This window comes from Oreochromis niloticus, linkage group LG20 (genome assembly GCF_001858045.2).
Source record: "Oreochromis niloticus isolate F11D_XX linkage group LG20, O_niloticus_UMD_NMBU, whole genome shotgun sequence".
NCBI classification, from domain to species: Eukaryota; Metazoa; Chordata; class Actinopteri; order Cichliformes; family Cichlidae; genus Oreochromis; species Oreochromis niloticus.
In genome coordinates, this window is record NC_031984.2 from 27,209,398 (window position 1) to 27,227,369 (window position 17,972).

General features: G+C 40.8%; 1 protein-coding gene across 3 annotated transcripts; it reads left to right on the top strand.

The window, feature by feature from the left end:
• Nucleotides 1-1,911: 1,911 nt before the first annotated feature.
• fam131c (family with sequence similarity 131 member C) lies at nucleotides 1,912-17,834 on the top strand. 3 transcript variants are annotated; one of them, XM_019349964.2, is made up of 7 exons: nucleotides 1,912-2,568; nucleotides 3,410-3,683; nucleotides 5,166-5,227; nucleotides 6,841-6,925; nucleotides 14,075-14,320; nucleotides 14,618-14,707; nucleotides 17,228-17,834. In XM_019349964.2, exons 2-7 carry the CDS (start codon nucleotides 3,653-3,655, stop codon nucleotides 17,497-17,499), a joined length of 786 nt encoding a protein of 261 aa, XP_019205509.1. In that variant the 5' UTR covers nucleotides 1,912-2,568; nucleotides 3,410-3,652; the 3' UTR covers nucleotides 17,500-17,834. The 3 variants fall into 3 exon arrangements, with proteins under 3 accessions (XP_019205509.1, XP_019205508.1, XP_025757560.1); XM_019349963.2 differs by having other exon boundaries at nucleotides 1,935-2,568; nucleotides 17,225-17,834; XM_025901775.1 differs by having other exon boundaries at nucleotides 1,935-2,375; nucleotides 17,225-17,834.
• Nucleotides 17,835-17,972: the final 138 nt, after the last annotated feature.

Genomic DNA, 17,972 nt, shown 5'->3' on the forward strand with positions numbered 1-17,972 from the left:
TGGGTATATTTTGCTTTAAGCTAACATTAACTTTAGTACAGATTTTCATCTTTCACTTGCTTTATTGTTTTTCCATTTTATTTATGTTTATTCTGTTTGCCAAATAAGTCTTTGTCAAAGATTGTCAGGCCTGATGTTATTGTTGGCTGCACATTTAAACCTCATTGAGGTCAAATGTTTGATTCTCGCTCTTCTTGGAATGCTGAATTTTCTCTGGGCTCCCACTGACTCTCACTGAAGGACTGCTGTAACCTTCAGAAGTGGATCTAAAAAACAGAAAAAGCATGGCGGGTGGACAGCTGGACTTTTTTAAAGGAATAAAAAGTTATCGTCCAAGAAAGGCTTTTTAATTCATTCCCTTTTTTAATCCTTGGAAATTCCCACATTGACACAGACTGCAGCAAACAGAGGTTGAATTTCCCCAGAAGCCGAATGATTACTTGCTTTGCAATAAGAGAATCAAAGTAATCAAACTTGTATTGAATCAAAACTTGGCCGCATGAAGTAAAAAACAACTTTCATGTTGAGTACACTGTGCATATCAATGACAATATTTCAGAATCCTCCAGCACTGAAAGGCATCCAACTTTCTCTCTGCCCCAAGGGATGACAGAAATGACTGTTGCTGAATGGTTGTGGCTTCCCACTGAGGAGAATCGCATACGCGTATGTGGATGTTAGACATTCCTCCTTCTCTTTCTGCTCTCTCCTCGACTACTAAGCAAAAACCCACATTCCCCTCAAAGCCTACTCGAGATTGGTTTCGTTTGATGGACAGAGATTCGGTCACACCAAAGGACCATAAAGAGGCTGGTTTTATTGGCGCTGTCTAACAACTGCACACGGTGACAAAAAAAGGTTTGCACAGCAGCCGGCACTGAGACGTGTTGAGGCGTGGTAAAGAGCCGATGTGAATATGTAACAGCAAAGGAATTGACTTTTCTTCAACATGCAAGGTGAGAAGTGGGATCTGACCCCTGGGGCTTTAGTGAACACGTCCACCTGCTGGTCTGAATTATTCATGAAACACTTCTCAAAGCTCTTCCTGTCTAATATCCTAGCTCCGGCTGCTTTAACCGCGCACCTTGTTTGGTTTAACGATACATTTACAAGCAACTGAAGCACAAATGTCATGAAAGGCTGCTACACAGCCTTCCAAGTTTCTCATGCACTTTTGCCTTTTTGCCACAAGGTGTCAGGCTGCTCCTAACCTTGCCCTCATTCCTTTCACCAAGCCGCATGCGTTTCATGACGGGATGGAAGGACATGGGGGAGTCTGGGACTACAGCAGAGATTATTAAGAATGTTCCAGAGCAGGTTCAGAATTATTTAAAGGAATAATAAGATTCCTTGAGCTTCTCTATGGGTTTCTGGAGGGATTTCAGAGTCCCCAAAGTGTATTAAAAGGGTCAGTGAACATATTAAAGCCCTCCTTGAGACTGAAAGAGGTTTGAGGGGCTCTGGAAGGGTTCCTGCGGCTGGTGTATGCTAAATTTGAAGTAGTGAGTTCTTCATTTTCATCTTAAGGTTTCTTTTAGGGGAGCTGAATGGATCAGTGAGGGGTCTCTTTTTCTTGAAGGTGTATGGTTTCTTCACTATGTTTAAGGAGGAATTTTCTTCACTGTGTTCACTGATTGTTAGCAGAAGGTCTCAGAGGTCCTTAGATTTTTGGAGGAACATGTGTAATTTCTAGATGAGATGTTAGGGTTCATTCAGTTCTCCTGAAGCACAATTTTCTGGAAAAACGTCAGTGAAGGTCAACAGTTTTAAGCAGGGTTTCATTTAATTAAAACAACTCATTGATTATATTATTCTGTAAAGCTACTCATCAGCTCTTACTTATCTCTGTGTCAAATTAGCCAGAAAGAACTTCTCTTTTCCAAACATCCCATCTTCTTTCTCCAATGTGCAATTTCAAGGCTCACTTGTATTTTCAGTTAGTTATTGTATGGTTGAGCGGTAGCGTCTCTGGGAATGTATATGAAGGAATACCCTGTGGAGTTTCGGCTTAGTGGAAATGATCTGCCCTTGGAGAAAATACAAAGAGCACTGTTTCTTTTAAAGGGAACGTAAACGCAGCACGATTTGTTTGAATGTTTGAGGTCAGCGTCTGCTGTTTCTCTAACTTTATCAGCGCAGTCCTCCCATGTTCATCAGATAATGTTTCTTTGCAGCCTTTCTCCGTCCAATTACAGCAAAAAGCTTCAAAAGCACGGTGCAACGTGGTTGCCACAGCAACAGGATTTTCCCCACGTTGCCGCGGCTGATGTCAGCAAAGCCCCGGTTACTACTGTGCCAGCAGGCACCGGGCTCTGAGACCAACCTACGAAACGCACAGGGACAAGAAGAGTCGAGAAAGAAAAAAATCGATTCAGGTGAAATGAGCCACTGTTTAAATGCTGTGTTTAAGCAAGGGCAAGAAAGTCTGAACATTCAGCTCAGGCTGCCAAGTTCAGAGAGAAGATCGTCTTAGAGGCATCTCACTAAACGCCACAAAAATGCTTTTAAAGGAAGATTCGGCTTCAATATCATCCATAAAAGTTTCATATCCCCGGAGAAATTAATCAGGTGAGACAGAATTTGCAAAGGAAAACAGCAAATTATATATTTTTATATATATAGATATATAATTTCTGTGCAGTGTGCGCTGTTGGTCTGCTGTCCTTCTGTGAACTGATGCGCTTTCCCCCTCGTATAAGGTCCAACTATTTCTTTGTCGTCTGTCGGGGTTCTCTCCTCTAAACTTGTGTGAGTGCTTCTGATTTGTGTGTGGTGACTTCTTGTTTTTGTCTTGATTTGTTTTTTTTCTTCAGTCGTTTTCCTTCTTTTCGTTTTTAAGACCACCCTGTACGTGTTTTCCTCCCTATTTTGTATTCGGAAAAGTCGGGCTGGTTGCTTCTTTAGTGCTGTTGTCTTAAATACGATGTCATACGCACATAATGAAATAAAAGATTGTCTGCCCTTCATGGTCAAAAGATGGGAATGGAAATGATTGCGTAAAAATGACTGAGATCCGCCAGAAAATCTGCACTTAAGCATTTTGCACTTTCTGCCTGAAACATAGTTTCAGTTGCGAATCAAATTCCTATCTATCTATCTATCTATCTATCTATCTATCTATCTATCTATCTATCTATCTATCTATCTATCTATCTATCTATCTAATGATAATTTGTCCCACAACATACTTACATACCTCCATCAATAAGCCTTCTTGTCACAGTGTGAAGTCAAATATATACAGTAGCATGAAGAGTGGGAGGAGAATAGAAGAAAGAGTGGGGAGGAGATTCAAATCGTCACCAAACAGACATTAATGCTCTCTGTCTCTTTTTCTTTGTGTCCCCCCTCCCCACACTTTGTCTCTCTTGCTCTTTCTCTCTCACCTCCCCTCTCCTGTATGGAGCAGTGCCTCAGCCTACAGCTCATCAGGCATTCGCGCTTACTTACCCCCCAACGCACACACACACCGCCACCACCACCACCACCACAGTTTCTCACTTCCCTCTGCTCCTCTGCTTACTGATACTTCTGCGTCCACTGCTGCCTCTTTTTTCTTGCCTTCCTCGCTCCCTTCCCTCCTCTCTGTAGCTCGCTCCTCATCCTCAATCCACCATGGTGAACAGATAACCGCCCCTGCCGTCCCGAGACCATGGGTGCCTGCCTCTGCAAAGGTCACAAAGGTCAGTGCCTGACTCCACCTGCTTGCTCTTCCTCATCTGTCTGTATGTCTGAGGGTTTAATCAGCCTTGAAGATAATGTGACAGCATTCACAGGCTGTTTCAGAAAGTTGCATTATGCCTTTCAGGAATAATTATGCATGTGTGGACGTGGAAAATCATGGAAAAATGTTTGATTTTTGATTTTGGCAGATATTCCTGAAGTTCTAACAGCAGAAAGACCACCTGAATCACATTTTGTGGCATGTTTGCGATGCGCTCCATCATGCGAATCCAGAAACTTATTTTAAGCTGATGTCTTATCTATCCTCGAGCGAATCTGTTGAGGCTGCTTTAGAATAAAGACTCTGGGAGAAGAGGTTGATGATGAGGATTGTGTGGATCAGTGAAGGACAATTGTAGCTTTAGGATGTCAGAGCTTCGTCAGAAGCCGATTCCAACTTGTCGTGACTTGAAGATGTGACTTGGGTTGCAATTTCTTTTCTCTCCTACTGTGTTTGCTCACTGTCTCTGCTTCTGGGGGAAATAAGTTAGTGTTCCAGCGCTGCCTAGATGAAATAACAATACCTCAGCTGAGTGCAGGGCCTCTTCCAGGGAGGACATAGGTAGTATTTTATGCTGTCAAAACAAAAGGTTCACTAGCATAGAAGACAGATGTGAGGTGTCTGTGATACCTCAGAACAGCAGTCTACTTAACATTTTCCCAATACATGACAAAATATTAACGTCATACTGCAGTCGTATACATTATTTTCAGCTGGAGTGCTGTTTGAAAATATTTCGTGAGACAAAGGTGACAGAGCGAGCAGTGCTTTCAAGCTGGGAGGAAAGAGAGAAGGCAGCTGTGAGGATCCAGACAAACAGATAAGAGAGCAGTGGAGGTGTGTGTTGTGCGTACGTGCACAGGTGTGTGTGTGTGGGAGTGAGTCAGTGTGGGATTTAACCCCACAAGGACAGTGTATTGGCTCAGGAATCATGATGGGGTTTCTTGACCTGCTGATAGGATCTGATGAGGCCAGAGAGCAGATACAGCCCTGTGCACCAGTGTGTGTGTGCATGTGTAAAAGTGCGTGCTGGCAAGTAAATGGAAGGGCATCACTAGTCACCTTTTGCTGTAGTGTTTCCATAGCAATACTCAATTGTATTGAAGGCACCTCCCGTGGGAAAACCCCTAATGTGTGAGCGTGTGTATGCGTCTGACATTTCTAATAATGTTAATTCGCCATCGCACGGGCCTGCACTTCATTTCCTCCTGTCATTCATACGAACCTCATCACCATCAATTAGAAAGCAAACAGAGTGTGAGCTGGGGCCGAGCTAAATATGCAGAGAGGCTTTGGTTAAATGACTCTAACAGGATTCAGCCGTCTCCATCTCATCATTTATATATGAGGCTCACTTGACCCCTGGAAGCACATCGACACACACAAAGGAGGCACATACGCTGCAAGTGTAACACCAGGGTTTGTCTGTCACTCCCTACAGAGATCAGCATTCCTGTATCAACACTGCACCACCCCGAGGAGGGTCAGTCATCCCCTGCCAGGGTAAGTGGGAGCCCCCCACCATCACCTTGTAAATACGGGCCCTTTTAGATTTTTAATGGTGGCTTTAATGGCTGTCATTACCAGCTAATACCTTTTTAAAACCAACAACACAGATCATAGTTTAGCTAATTATCTCCCTATGATATCATCATTAGCTGGACCAGCTCAGTTTATGATGACATCTAATGTGCTGGCAGCTCTTTCTATACCTGTGCATATAAACAATAACAATAACACGAATGTTACAACATTTACAAATTCTCAATTATTATAAAACATTTTTGTCCTTCTGTCTCTCCGTTTTTGTAACTTTTTGACATTTTTATGTATGTTTTAAGGAGTAGCATTTTATCAAAAATGTATAAAACAACACGTTTTAAAACCTTCAAGTGAAATTGAGTTTACAGGAATGTTATTGTAAGTTTTAATCTGAAATAAATCAATTTACAAGCAAATGTGTTGTCTTTGTGAGGTTTTGATTTGCCTCTACAACGGGAACAACAGTGGCGTATTTCTCAAAAACATTCTTAAAGTTCTCACCACGAGTTACAGCTCATACATTGAAACACTGCAACTACAGTGACTTACCCTAAACCTTTAACTCACGTGTTAAAAAAAAGTGTTGTTGAAAGCCTACCCAGTCAAACTGGTCAAATATTCAGTCATGGTGAATTCCTTGATTTCTAATTTCTTCTACAATGGTAAAACAAAAATGCGTGCTGCTCCAGGCAGGTTATTTTCTGAGGATAAATGACTGCTATTGTGTATCAAGGTGAAAACTGGGGACCCTGATTTGAAGAGAGGAAGATTTCACTTGCTTTTGTAAAGCAAAAGAGCATCCACGTTTGGATGTAATGGGATGGAAAAAAAAGATCGAACCTCCAGCAGTAACATTAAGCTATCAACTCGCGTAGATTGTACAAAGCTGGAATTGAACACATCCCAAAAACATGCAGACTGTCTGTACCAAAGGAAAAAAAATCATATTGTAGAAAACTAAAATATTTTTCGAATGCTGACAAACGAGGGGAAATCGCCTTTCTATGATGCACAAAATGTGAATGTCATTTATTGTTATATATGAAAAATTGTAATATGTGTACAAGTGGATTTGAACTGGTTTCCAGCAGTCTGGAGTGGAACCTTTATCTATGCTCTAATGTGAACTGTTTACACCGTCAGCTTACTCTCAGTTCAAAAATACTAAAGCCGAGAGAACACTGTTTGAAAAGTACCTCCCAAGTCTGTATCGATTGCAGCTTCTTGGGTGTAAACAGCAGACAGGCTTATAATACCTTTTGCTTGCAACTTATTCAGGCTGAGTGTGATTACTGAGGGATTTATGGATGTTATTGTCATTATCACCATTTTGCCAGGAAGAAAAAAGTGGGAATAGTGTGGGCTGAGGCTCAACGTGACTGGATGCGGTTGCAAGAAGAGGGTGTATGCAAATGTTCTGTTGCATGCATATGTTTGCATCTACTGTTTTTTTGCAGTTGCCTGCCCCCGAATTAGGTCAGATGTCATAAATGCATTGATGGCAACCTAAAAGGAAGCTTAGTCCTGAGAAGTAATGAATATAAATCCCTTTTTTATACTATTATACTATGCAGGACGGCCAGAATCCCTCCAATGGCAGCGTATCAGATAAAACCAGTCGCTATGACATTGCAGAGCTGGCCACGTCCTCTTTGATGGGTGAGACACACACACATACACACACACACACACACACACACACACACACACACACACACACGTGTTTAGTTCATGCTGTGTTTAATTCCTGTGTGCTTCATCATGAGTCACTGTGCTGGTAACTACGGGAGATTATAATGTAATTTCCGTCTTTCCTTACTCCCTCACACACAGCAATGCCAAGCAGCACACATATTTCCTTCATCCATGTGTATTTTTTCCTTCTCCACCTTTAACTCTGGCTTCCTGCTCCTCGTCTTCTTTCCCCATCCTGTGTCTGTCTGCCTCATCTCGACTGCTTCCCCCGCTCTGTGGGGGGTTCATTATCTCGGTTAATGTGTTATGCCTTGCTGAACTTTTCCGAGTGAACGCTTCTTTATTACAGTGACAGAATAATTATGGAGACCATGAAAACCTCATGAATGCGATAGACAAATACAGACATTCAGGAAGACGGCTGAGATGCTGGCACCTGCTTTGAGAGGCTGCGTGATATAAAAAAAGAATCAAAAAGCTTTTTAACATTTACTCAATCTTAATCAGTCTTCAGTCATCACTTAAATTGGCGCTGTAAGTTCTGTGGACGTGGAGCTGACACCATAACTGCTTAAATGTGATCACACTGTGCTAACGCAAATATTATTGTACCACTGTAATTGCATTTTGAATAATATTGAGCAGCCGTTGCTGCTTTTATTCTCCTTGTGTGATGCTGTTTGATGAATGCGTCAGGCTGACGTGATTGTATTAAGAGCCAATGGTGCTCAAGCGCTGTTAGCGACTCTGGGAAGCTAAAGTCTTCATTAGATTGCAAAGCTGCAATAATATTGGACTGAAAAAGAAATGACAGTTTTGTTATTCTTAGAAACCCTGTGTTACTAAACATGCAGTGTTTTTCTACACGTATGTTTACGCTGGTCGTTAAAATGAAATAGGCTTCGCACTATCAGAGTATGAAGGTGCTCAGTGAATTCAGTGTCATTTGAAAAGTAGTCCTAATCATGACTAAAATTCAGTTTATATAATGCTGCTGATTCTTTCATCGTGGTATGCGGCAGTTCTGCAGGCTATAACAGTAAATGTTGTTGCCAGCGCCTAGCAGATGCACAATCAATTGTAAACACCAATCTGCGTGTCCCTGTCATTACTTTAAGTTTAATTAAAACCATAAAACTAGAAGCATATTCTTGCTAGCTGTGTGCAGTCACAGTTCATTAATGATACTGTAAAGGCCTGATCACCTTTATCTGGACGTCTGTACAGCTAAGAGGATCTGCTCAGCAGATCTAGTGGGAGTGTGCAAAGTTAAAATAAAAAAAGATCAGAGAAGTAAGGAGGCACAATCCATGCAATGACTTAAAATCAGCGGGAAAAATGGGACCAATAAAAGGAAATCAGTATGGTTGATCTGTTAAGACCCAAACATTTTAGCCCAGCTGCAGACCGAGCAACAACTCACTGACAGGTGAATAAAGACTGTTACAGTCAAGTCACGAAATGAAGGCATGAATAGCCTTTTTCAAAGTCTGTCAAGCAGAGAAATAGCCTCACCTTTTAAGTACCCAAAGCTAAAAGAGCCTAGCTTTAACAACAGCATTTATCTGTTTATCAAAAGGAAAAGAGCTGCCAAGGGTCACGCTAAGTTTCTTCACAGAGGCTTTGTTTTTTTAAAATAGATTTTTAAACGTCTGAGTCAGGTGGGCTTCAGGTGCTCCAAACAAAATCACTTCTGTTCATTTAAAGTAAGAAAATTTAATGCAATCCATCTTTTGACATAGACCAGACAGTCCAGTAGGGCCTTCAGAAGAGCCATGGTTTTGCATTTTAAGCAGATAATTCGCAGAATTATCTGCATAACAGTAAAATGAAATACCATGGGGGTTTTTAAAGATTAAACTCAAGCAGAGCATATACAATGAAAACAGAAAGTGGACCAAAAATGGATCCCTGAGGGACCCCACCTTAAAAGTTAAGCTGGTGAGCATGGTGCGTCCCCCCATCCTAACTGAAACAATTCTGTCAGCTGAATAAGATTTTTAATAATTGCAGAGCGATGCCTTTATTTCTGACAGTGCTCAGACTGAGCAGTTAGAATATTATGCACATTGTAGATAAGGGTACTAATCTCTAAAAGGTCATTTAAAACCTTAAAAAATGCACAAACTAAAATACTTCTGTAACTCAGCTTCAATCTAAAAGGAAGCTTTTAGCTTTTCAGTCTGAAGCTGATAACAGCTTTCTCCAGCGCTTTAGTCAAAGTGAACTCATTAAATCACATCTCTAAAGAAGCAGCCCATTAGCAGACCTTTTAGTCTTTCTGTGTGTAATTTGAAGAACATACAAAACATTTTGACTTGCCAAATTTTTTAATAGATATTAAATTTAGCAATTGGTGTTTCTGCTTACAGCTATGAAAACAAGGCAAACTGCTCTGAAGGCTATTTTAGACCAGTGCAAATGAAAATAAATGGGACAAATCTGCATGTCGTCAAACCAACTCCTCTAAAGGAGAAAAAGTAAACAAAGGGCACATTTGCCTATGGTTGTAGAGCAAAATTAATGTCCTAGCTTTTCTCGAGTTCAGTTAACAAGTTTTAAAAATTAAAAACTTATGAAGACTCCAGTTTAAGTTCAGTTAATGCAGATTTTTAACACAGCACTGGAACTTAGTGTTTTAAAATCTCTATTCCAATGGCTACATAAAATGTAACTGTTCATCTCGAAGTGAGCTGAATGTTCCCAGCAGTTTATTTAATACAAAGTTACAGCTTAATATACAGAATTTATGGTGGCTTTGAAGGAACATTCAGGAGCTCCCCTAAATATTTCACTTTGGAGCAGGAACACAAAGTTCAGAACAGACACAGGAAGATGTTTTGTTAGCATTCATTCACAGCAGTTATGTATGAAATCTTTCTTACTGCAAAGCTTCAACATTGGCAATATTAGCAAACTCATCAGTCCAGTCTACTTTAGTGCAATATGTCAGTAACTTTTGCATGAACTGCCTTGAAATAGGTGGCTATATGGACCGCATATAATTTGCTGCTCCTTCCCCAGTGGCCCACCCTGGCAAGACTGTGCTATATTGGTAAAAAAAAGGTCTGGAGGCGCCCCTACTTGTTACTATAGATAGGTGTGAACATGGACGTCTGTCCATTCACAGTAGCCAAATTTACATCACTTAGACCTACACACACTCTGACACGGAGAGTGTGGCACCTACAAAATATGTATAAGTAAGACTATAAACATGGTAAATACACAGAGCACCCCTTTGCCTGTATTTAGAGCCTAGCAGGGCTGTTAGCAGGTTAATTTAATGGTAACAATGAATACTTAAATACCCCCCAACAATGCAAAACCCACGCTACATCTCCAGATTTTAAAACCTCCACAGTTTATTCATCTGTCTGTGTTTGCTCATAAACAAAGCACAGCAGGAAGTCGTGCTCCACACGACGCAGTATATGTTTTTGGTTTTTATTTGATAAAATCACTTACTCCAGACTTACTGGTTGTTTAAGTAGTACCACTATCTTGATTATAATAAATGAGACACTGAATCATTTATTACAGTCCCCAAGGAATTTCAGATTGTTATTGATATGCTTGTTGCCTCTGACATGCTGAACATGGCTAAATGTATCATTTATCATTTCATTTCCTGTCTCTATTTTAGCGGTGACTCATTTTTAACAGCAAAGTGACTCTTACATATTTTCTGTTAGTTTCATTTTTATGACTGCTTGCTTTGTTTGCACAATCACCTCTACTGAAGCTGCCCATGTTGTGTAATAATATATGTGTTTAAGGGCAACTTTATAGAGTAAAACAAAAAAAACTCAAGCAAAAAACCATTGGTTGAAAATGTTGGTTTGCGTGAACCATTCAATATTTTAAAAGGAGTGCCAGCTCTATGCCCATCTTCTTCCCAACCTAAATTTCATGTCTGTATGTATCAAATGACTTTGAATGTGGGATCAAAACAGAGCAAAAAGAATAGTTAGCAAACGGATTTGAGCAGCCAGTCGGCTACAGTAAATGATAAAGAGGGGACATTAGTGGAGAAAATAGCTGGCGACAAGCAAACCAGTCGTGGAAATGGCTGAAAGCAGACTCTTTAAAACCTTTTTTTTTGGTAAATCATAAAAGCGTCCCGGTCCTATCCTTTGTCAGGTAGGTACTTTCAGCTGCCCCCTTATTTCCCATGGGGTCACCACAGCAGATGGATTGATATATTTGATTTGACACATATTACACCAGATGCCCTTCCTCACACAACTCTGCCATTTATCCTGACTTGGAACTTAGGACACTAGGAACACATTAACTTGTGACCCCCTAAGGGTCAGCATGCGTGTTCTCAAACAAGGGATGTTTTGCATATTATACCTATATGTTAACTACTGCAACATGGAGCCACTGGGCCATAGCCTTTAGTTCGTGTACCACAGACCTCTTAACAAGCTCAATCTGGGTTTGTTTTGACTTTGAAATTACTCACACAGTCACTATTCAACCCATTAATGGCATACTTCCTCTGAAGTTGTGAAGATAAATCTAATACATCAAATGTGTCTCTAAGGGTCTCCTTTGAATTCAGTCCTCGAACTCTTATTTGATTGATCTGATTGGCTGATCTTACTGAGAAGCAACCAAGCAAATGTAAAACCTGACATGCTAATCCTCTCTATCATGTGCTTAGCAATCAAACTGTTTCAACTACCCAACTTATATATCAGCTTGTTTGTTTCATTTACTATGAGCCGTTCCCTTTTAGCTGTTCCCTTTTTTCCACAGCAGTTCATCTCATCCTATCCCTAGGATCCACCTCTCTCACATTAATATACTACTTCTCTACATCCATGAATCTTCTCTGTGGTATTCCTCTTTTCCTCCTGTCTGGAAGCTCCATATCCAATATCCTCTGTCCAGTATATCCACCATCCATCCTCTGTACCTCTGAGCCTGCTAGCCCTTCACCTCAGCTATGTTTTTGGTCTCTTACAAGTCTTGAGGGAAATTTTTGTCTCTTTAATTGCCGACTGCCTAGCTAAAGGCTAATTGCCATTTAACCAAGCCCCTGCATGCTCTCCTTCAGTACATTCACGAATGGTCTCTGTCTGTATTTAAAAACTATAAATCAACTGATTCAGTTCTTATTTATCCCAGTTCACTCTGTTAGCATAAAAGTCAATCATACAGTATAACCTTATTGTGCTTACAGCTTTACAGAATTACATAAAATTTCCCGTTTAAGGAAATATAAATGAATTAATTGTGTCTGCTGTTATTATCAGGATGCATATGGCTCCAGTAATCTTAACAGGCAAGCTGGGTATAGGGTAAGATGCTAAACTAAAGGCAAAGAAGGACAATATTACTGTCTTTTGTGCTCCACTCACGACTGCTTAATAGGCTCATTGCTTTCAACGCCCAGCAATAATTGAGGCTGACTCAGACGAGCATATGTTTCAAAAGTTTTCAAAAAGGCTTCTGTGATAAGGAAAATTATCTGAAACAATAAAAGCGAGGATGACAAAAATAACATCTTGAAAAAGCCCTTTCAGTTAACTGTGCAAACTCATGAAAATGTTTTACTTCTCTTCACACACAGACAATGCAAATGTGACATTTTGTAGGTTTTTTTTCTTTTTTTTCCAGAAACATAATAACAGGCCTGTGTAGAGGCATGCAGCAGCAGCAGCACAGTCAGTAGCTCCAACCAGCACAGTGTGCATCAGCCTCCCATGGACCTGGCGGTCCCTTAAACACTGTTTCTTGTCTGCACTGTACCTACAGATTAACAGCGAAAATCATGCCTGGCTTACGTTTGCCCACTGCCTTCCGGGAACAAATAGGCTGAGCTATGTCAGCCTATTATGATTTAGTCTGTTTCATAACGCAGTGTTGACAGTTTGGAAAACAGATGGGATTTTATTGCTGTGTGCACATAACCTAAATAGATGCAAATATAGCTTCCTCACATCAACAGTCAGCCAGAAAAGAGCCGCAAAAAAGAGTCGTCACTGTGTGAACGCAGCATGAGACGGAAGTGGGTGTCACAGTGTACAACAAAACGCTGAGAAGTAGGTGTTGAGCTCAGAAGGGAAAGAAGAAAAAGTGATACCAATGTTTTTTTTCTCAGCTTGAACCCAGGTGTCCAGCACATTTGGATCCCTTATCTTATTTACACCATTTCTCAATCCTCAAAGTCGCCTTCTGATTTCTAATCCTTGGTTTTCCTCTAAGCTTCTGCAGTCTTAACATTTTTTTTCTGCTTTTTCCATAAATTCATCTCTTTTTTTGACCTTTACCTTTTCAACCTTTCCTTTGTTTGTCCTTTGTCAATTTGACTTTAACTCGTCCTTTCCAAAGACCTTTCAACTTTTGTCTCCTTGATTAAATTAAATGATGGATCCTTTGAGGTTTTGCCCGGTGATTCCGTGGGAGATACGGGAACACAGAGACTTGATATTGCTTGACAAGAGTCCATTTAGGGCAACATTCAAAGACCAGAGGGAAACGCACCTGATTTGTTGGATCCTTTTGGTTAAACTAACAATTATGATGTCTATCACAACTACAAAGGAGTCCAAACAGACTGAAATGATCTAATAAAATGATAAATGTCAAACTGTTTTTGTTTCAATGGTTTTCTAGCTAAGTGAGACTTGTACAATACTGTTAAAGTGCTGAGAGTTATAAACAAGAACTGCCCGAGGCGCTGCTATGCTCTCATTTCTGTTCTGTCCAGTTTCGTTTCAGTGGCTCGCTACATAAGAAGGCAGCAGTAGAAGTTCTTCTTTTCATGGTTCATGTTATGCAAATCAAGAATAAATGCTCACCCTCAAGCCTGAATTATGCAAAGCTGTAGAATTTCATGTCAAACAACAACCATCTCATTACAGTTCACCTTTCTCTTGCCCTCTATTAGACTTCACATGCCCCGTTTCTCGCCGTTTTCATCTCTTTCCTACTCTACACCATTTTCATGGAGCTATTTCATCTTTACATTGCCTTCCCCTCAATTACTTTCTCTTATTCCTTCGTTGCCACACTTACTGCATGCTCCACCTTTTCAGCCCGGACAACCAAAATCTAATCTTGAGCTTCATCCCTTCTTGTCCTCCTTCCATTATTTAGGTCTGGTGGCCACAATAAAGGAGCACATCACCAAGCCGACAGCAATGGCCCAGGGGCGAGTTGCGCACCTGATTGAGTGGAAGGGTTGGGGTGGAAGCGGTGAAGCCAGGGGAGGTGGAGGTGGATGGAGCGGGGCCTGGGGTAGAGGAGGCGGCGCCTGGGGGGGCATGGAGGCCGAGCTGCAGGAAGACGAACAGCTTTATTCCCAAATGACGGACGAGTTCAAAGAAGCTCGCTTCGCTGCAGGTGAGGCAGACGGATGAGTTTCATAGGAGGGAAAACAAGATGTTGTCTGTGGAAATGAAGCGATGCTGTGATCCCCCCCCAACATTGTTTTTGTGTGATTGGTTTGTGCCGAGGGAGCATCTACAAAAATCAATAACCTTTAGAACGTCTGATGACAGTGACTCAAACCTCGTGCACTTATTGAATTTCCCTCTTTCTTTCTTTTTTTTGTCTTGTGGTGTACGCTTTGTGAAAAACAACTGATCAACTTCTGAGAAACGCAACACGAAATGTGTTTGTTTGGCTTGCGTCTCGCAGGTGTCGCGGAGCAGTTTGCCCTGGCTGAGGCGGCCATGAACGTGTGGTCCATGAACGACAACACAGAGCAGCCGTCCACCAGCTTACAAGGTTGGTGTCTCCTTTATCGGCATGTCATTTTTGTTTTTCACGCTGCGAACGTGGCTGATCCATTGTGTCTGAATACGAATGAACCAAATACATTCATTTCTTTTATAACGGTCTCCGTCTGGGTTTGATTAATTATTATCCCAAAGTCATAATTTTACCTCCAAGTCATTGCTTTAATGTTGACAATGAATTTTATTTGCAGACAGACATAAAAGATAAAAGAATGAATTTGTCTTTCACAACATACCTGATTGATAGCTTTATTGTGTTTGCTGCATAGTGATGTAAGCTGCTCTGTTGTCTTCTTTATTTTGTTACTGCTGCTTTGGCAAGGAGATTAATCTGTCCTCTATTAAATAAGAGCCATGAAAGAATCCAACTGACTGGCAGTTACTTTACTTGAAATCAAAAGTCATCAGTGTGTCAGGATTTACTTTGTGTAGTAGTGGTGGATGTCTCAGAGGAACTGTTTATGTCGTGTGCACCTATTGCTCGAAGATGACTGGTGCTAAAACTTTACCGACGTAAACAGCTGAAAAATTCTGTAACCCCAAGGATGAATACTACTACCTCAGATATGATGGTATGTACATCTAAAATCTTAAACTACCCACGGTGAAGACCTTTTCATCTTCACACTGAAATTATGATGCCTAATATGTTCCTAGATTTATATATTTAGTACTTTGATATATGTTTGTCTGTAATATGTAATTCTGGGCTTGTTACCCTCTCCAGTCATAAAATCAAAGTACATCCTCTTTCAAATATAAGGTTTTATGTGTACGGACATCATCAAAATTATCTGGTACTTGCAGGTTTTAAAATTGCATAAAAAAAACATGGCAACATTGCTTAAGTTTGCTATGCCTTAAGCAATGGTGTCTGGCTATAACGTGCAGCACCACAACACCAAACAGAGCAGATCAGCACAGCACGGTGATGGAGGGGTGATGATTTGGGCTTGTTTTGCAGCACCTGGGCACCTTGCAGTCGTTGAACCATGAAATCATCTCTACGCTAAAGTTGGTGTGGTGGGATCATAAGAAAGCTGTGTGTGGACACATGTCAACAAGTGTCAGTGAACTGAAGCAACACTGTAATGAAAAGTGGGCCACAGTTCCTCCACAGTGATGTGAGAGGCTGATAGTCAGCTGGAAAACTGTTACTTAAACTCACTACAGCTGAAGTTTCTGGAGCTACTGAGTCATGGGATGAACTTAGGTTGTCACACACTACTTCAGAATTTTGGCTTGGTATTTGTTGAATAAGATACGGTGTAATATCTCACATATTGTTGTTCAGCGGAGGTTGTATTTATCTAGTTTGGATTATTTTTTATGATGTTCTGACACATAAAACCTTAGAACAAAAAGAGGATGTGCTTTCTGTTTAGCATGACTCTTTGTTTTATTTATGTTAGCTGTTTTGTAAGGAAATAAAAAATTAAACTTACTGCCTAAAATTCTCACTTAAAGGAAACTTCACCAACTGATACATCTCCTGTCGTGGTCCGGAGTCTGGAGACTCAGTGTTTGTGTTTTTTTGCTTTGTTTCAGTTAGTTTCTGGTTACATTTTGGTGATTTCTAGGTCTTAGGTTTGTTCCTGTGCCTCCCATGTTTAGTGTGTAATGTTTCAGTGTAGGTTTAGTTCTGTCTTCATGTTCATTCATTTGTTTACCAGTCACATCTCTTGCTCCCTCTCTTCCTTATGTTCTGTCAATCCGCGTCTCAGTGTGAGTCTCTGGTTTCCTGTGTTATGGTAATAGTTCCGTGTCCTGTGTGAGTGTATTTTGTTTTGCTTCCTCCCTGACTCGTCATGTCTGATTAGGTTCAGCTGTGTCTTCCTTCTGTTGTGTATTCCCTCGTTACCCTCTGTGTAAATAGTGTGTGTCTTCTGCTTTGTTCCCCGTCGGTTTGTCTGTTAACTTTCCCATATCTCCCCGTGTTCCAAGTTCGTCGTGTCTCAGGTATTCATGTGTTCCTGTTTTCGTGTATTTGGTTTTCCCAGTTTAGGTTTTCGTGATTAGTTTCTCATTCATCTGGTTTTTCACGTTTGGTTCATGTTCTGTTTTTCGGCCTCAATAAAAGGCAGGCCTTTTGTTATAATCCAGTTCAATTTCCACATTTCGGTCATCTGCATTTGGGTCCACTACTTTCCACTCCACACAGTGACACTAATAAACGCCTACTGTTTAGGTAACCAGATCATTTACCCTTAATCCAAGCATTCATATCAAAAATATATACTTACACACATGTCTTCACAAACTTATATATATTTTCAGACAGAAATAGGTCACAGTGTTGTGTTATCCAAGCCAACAGTCGAGTGCTGTGCAGCAGGTGGTTTAGAAAAACATTTTTTTTTCATCTGATTTGAGCAGCGTGTGTGTAAAGACCTTCTAAAAATCACAGCAACCCGTGATGACTCACTTGTTTGTGAAATCCAGATACTTTTTTTTCCTTTTGTTTTTACAAAGCTACCTTCTGACTGATACTGATTCCCCTCCACAGCAGCACAGAGCCACTACCTGTCTCAATTCCTGCTTGATGGAGGAAGCGTTGGTGTCCCTCAGCATCTGTACAGCATTCACACCCAGGCGTATGGCAACAACACTGCAGCCAACCTGGTCCCCCCTCCACCACCACCAATCAGCTCCACTTCCCTGATGTCCAACGCGCAGGACAGAGATCATCCTATTCAGGACAGAAGCACTGTGATTGCAGAAGCCGCTGTCCGACACGTAGACAGCAGCTCCTTATCCGAGGACGATGTTTTTTACAACTAGGCTGTAAAAAAAGAAGCCTTGATGGCAATCTCTAAAATGAGCCTCGGTGTAAGGAGTCTCAACCACCAGCAACGAGCGAGAGGAGAAGTAAAGGCAGACATTTAAGAGGCGACTCTGTAAATGGCTTTTCTGAAAAGGTTCAGAAGACTCCGGATAGTATTTTCCTGAGAGCTGAGGCATATAGTTTTGTGAATGTACATAGTTCAACTGTCACATTAAAAAAAACATTTTTTATTCCATGTACATGAAGTAGTTATATAGAGCTGAACTGTCAAATGAAATATGCTGTAAATACCTTGTTATAAAGTATGTTTTAATATATGTGATGAACAAGGCTGTCTTGTTTGTGTCGCAGTCTCTTTTCTTCTCACAGGTGAACTGAAGGAAAAGGTTTCGCTTATAAATCAGAAAATGTCTCTCTTTAAGGATTTCTCATGTGAATAGAGAGGTGACGTAAGCACACATCCAATTAT

Bases quoted from the DNA above. Each gene is read 5' to 3' on its own strand.
- fam131c (XM_019349963.2), top strand. From the start codon at position 3,653: ATGGGTGCCTGCCTCTGCAAAGGTCACAAAG. The intron at 6,926-14,074 runs GTGAGACACACA...TCCATTATTTAG, and splicing joins GGCCACGTCCTCTTTGATGG to GTCTGGTGGCCACAATAAAG. The intron at 14,321-14,617 runs GTGAGGCAGACG...TGCGTCTCGCAG, and splicing joins AGAAGCTCGCTTCGCTGCAG to GTGTCGCGGAGCAGTTTGCC.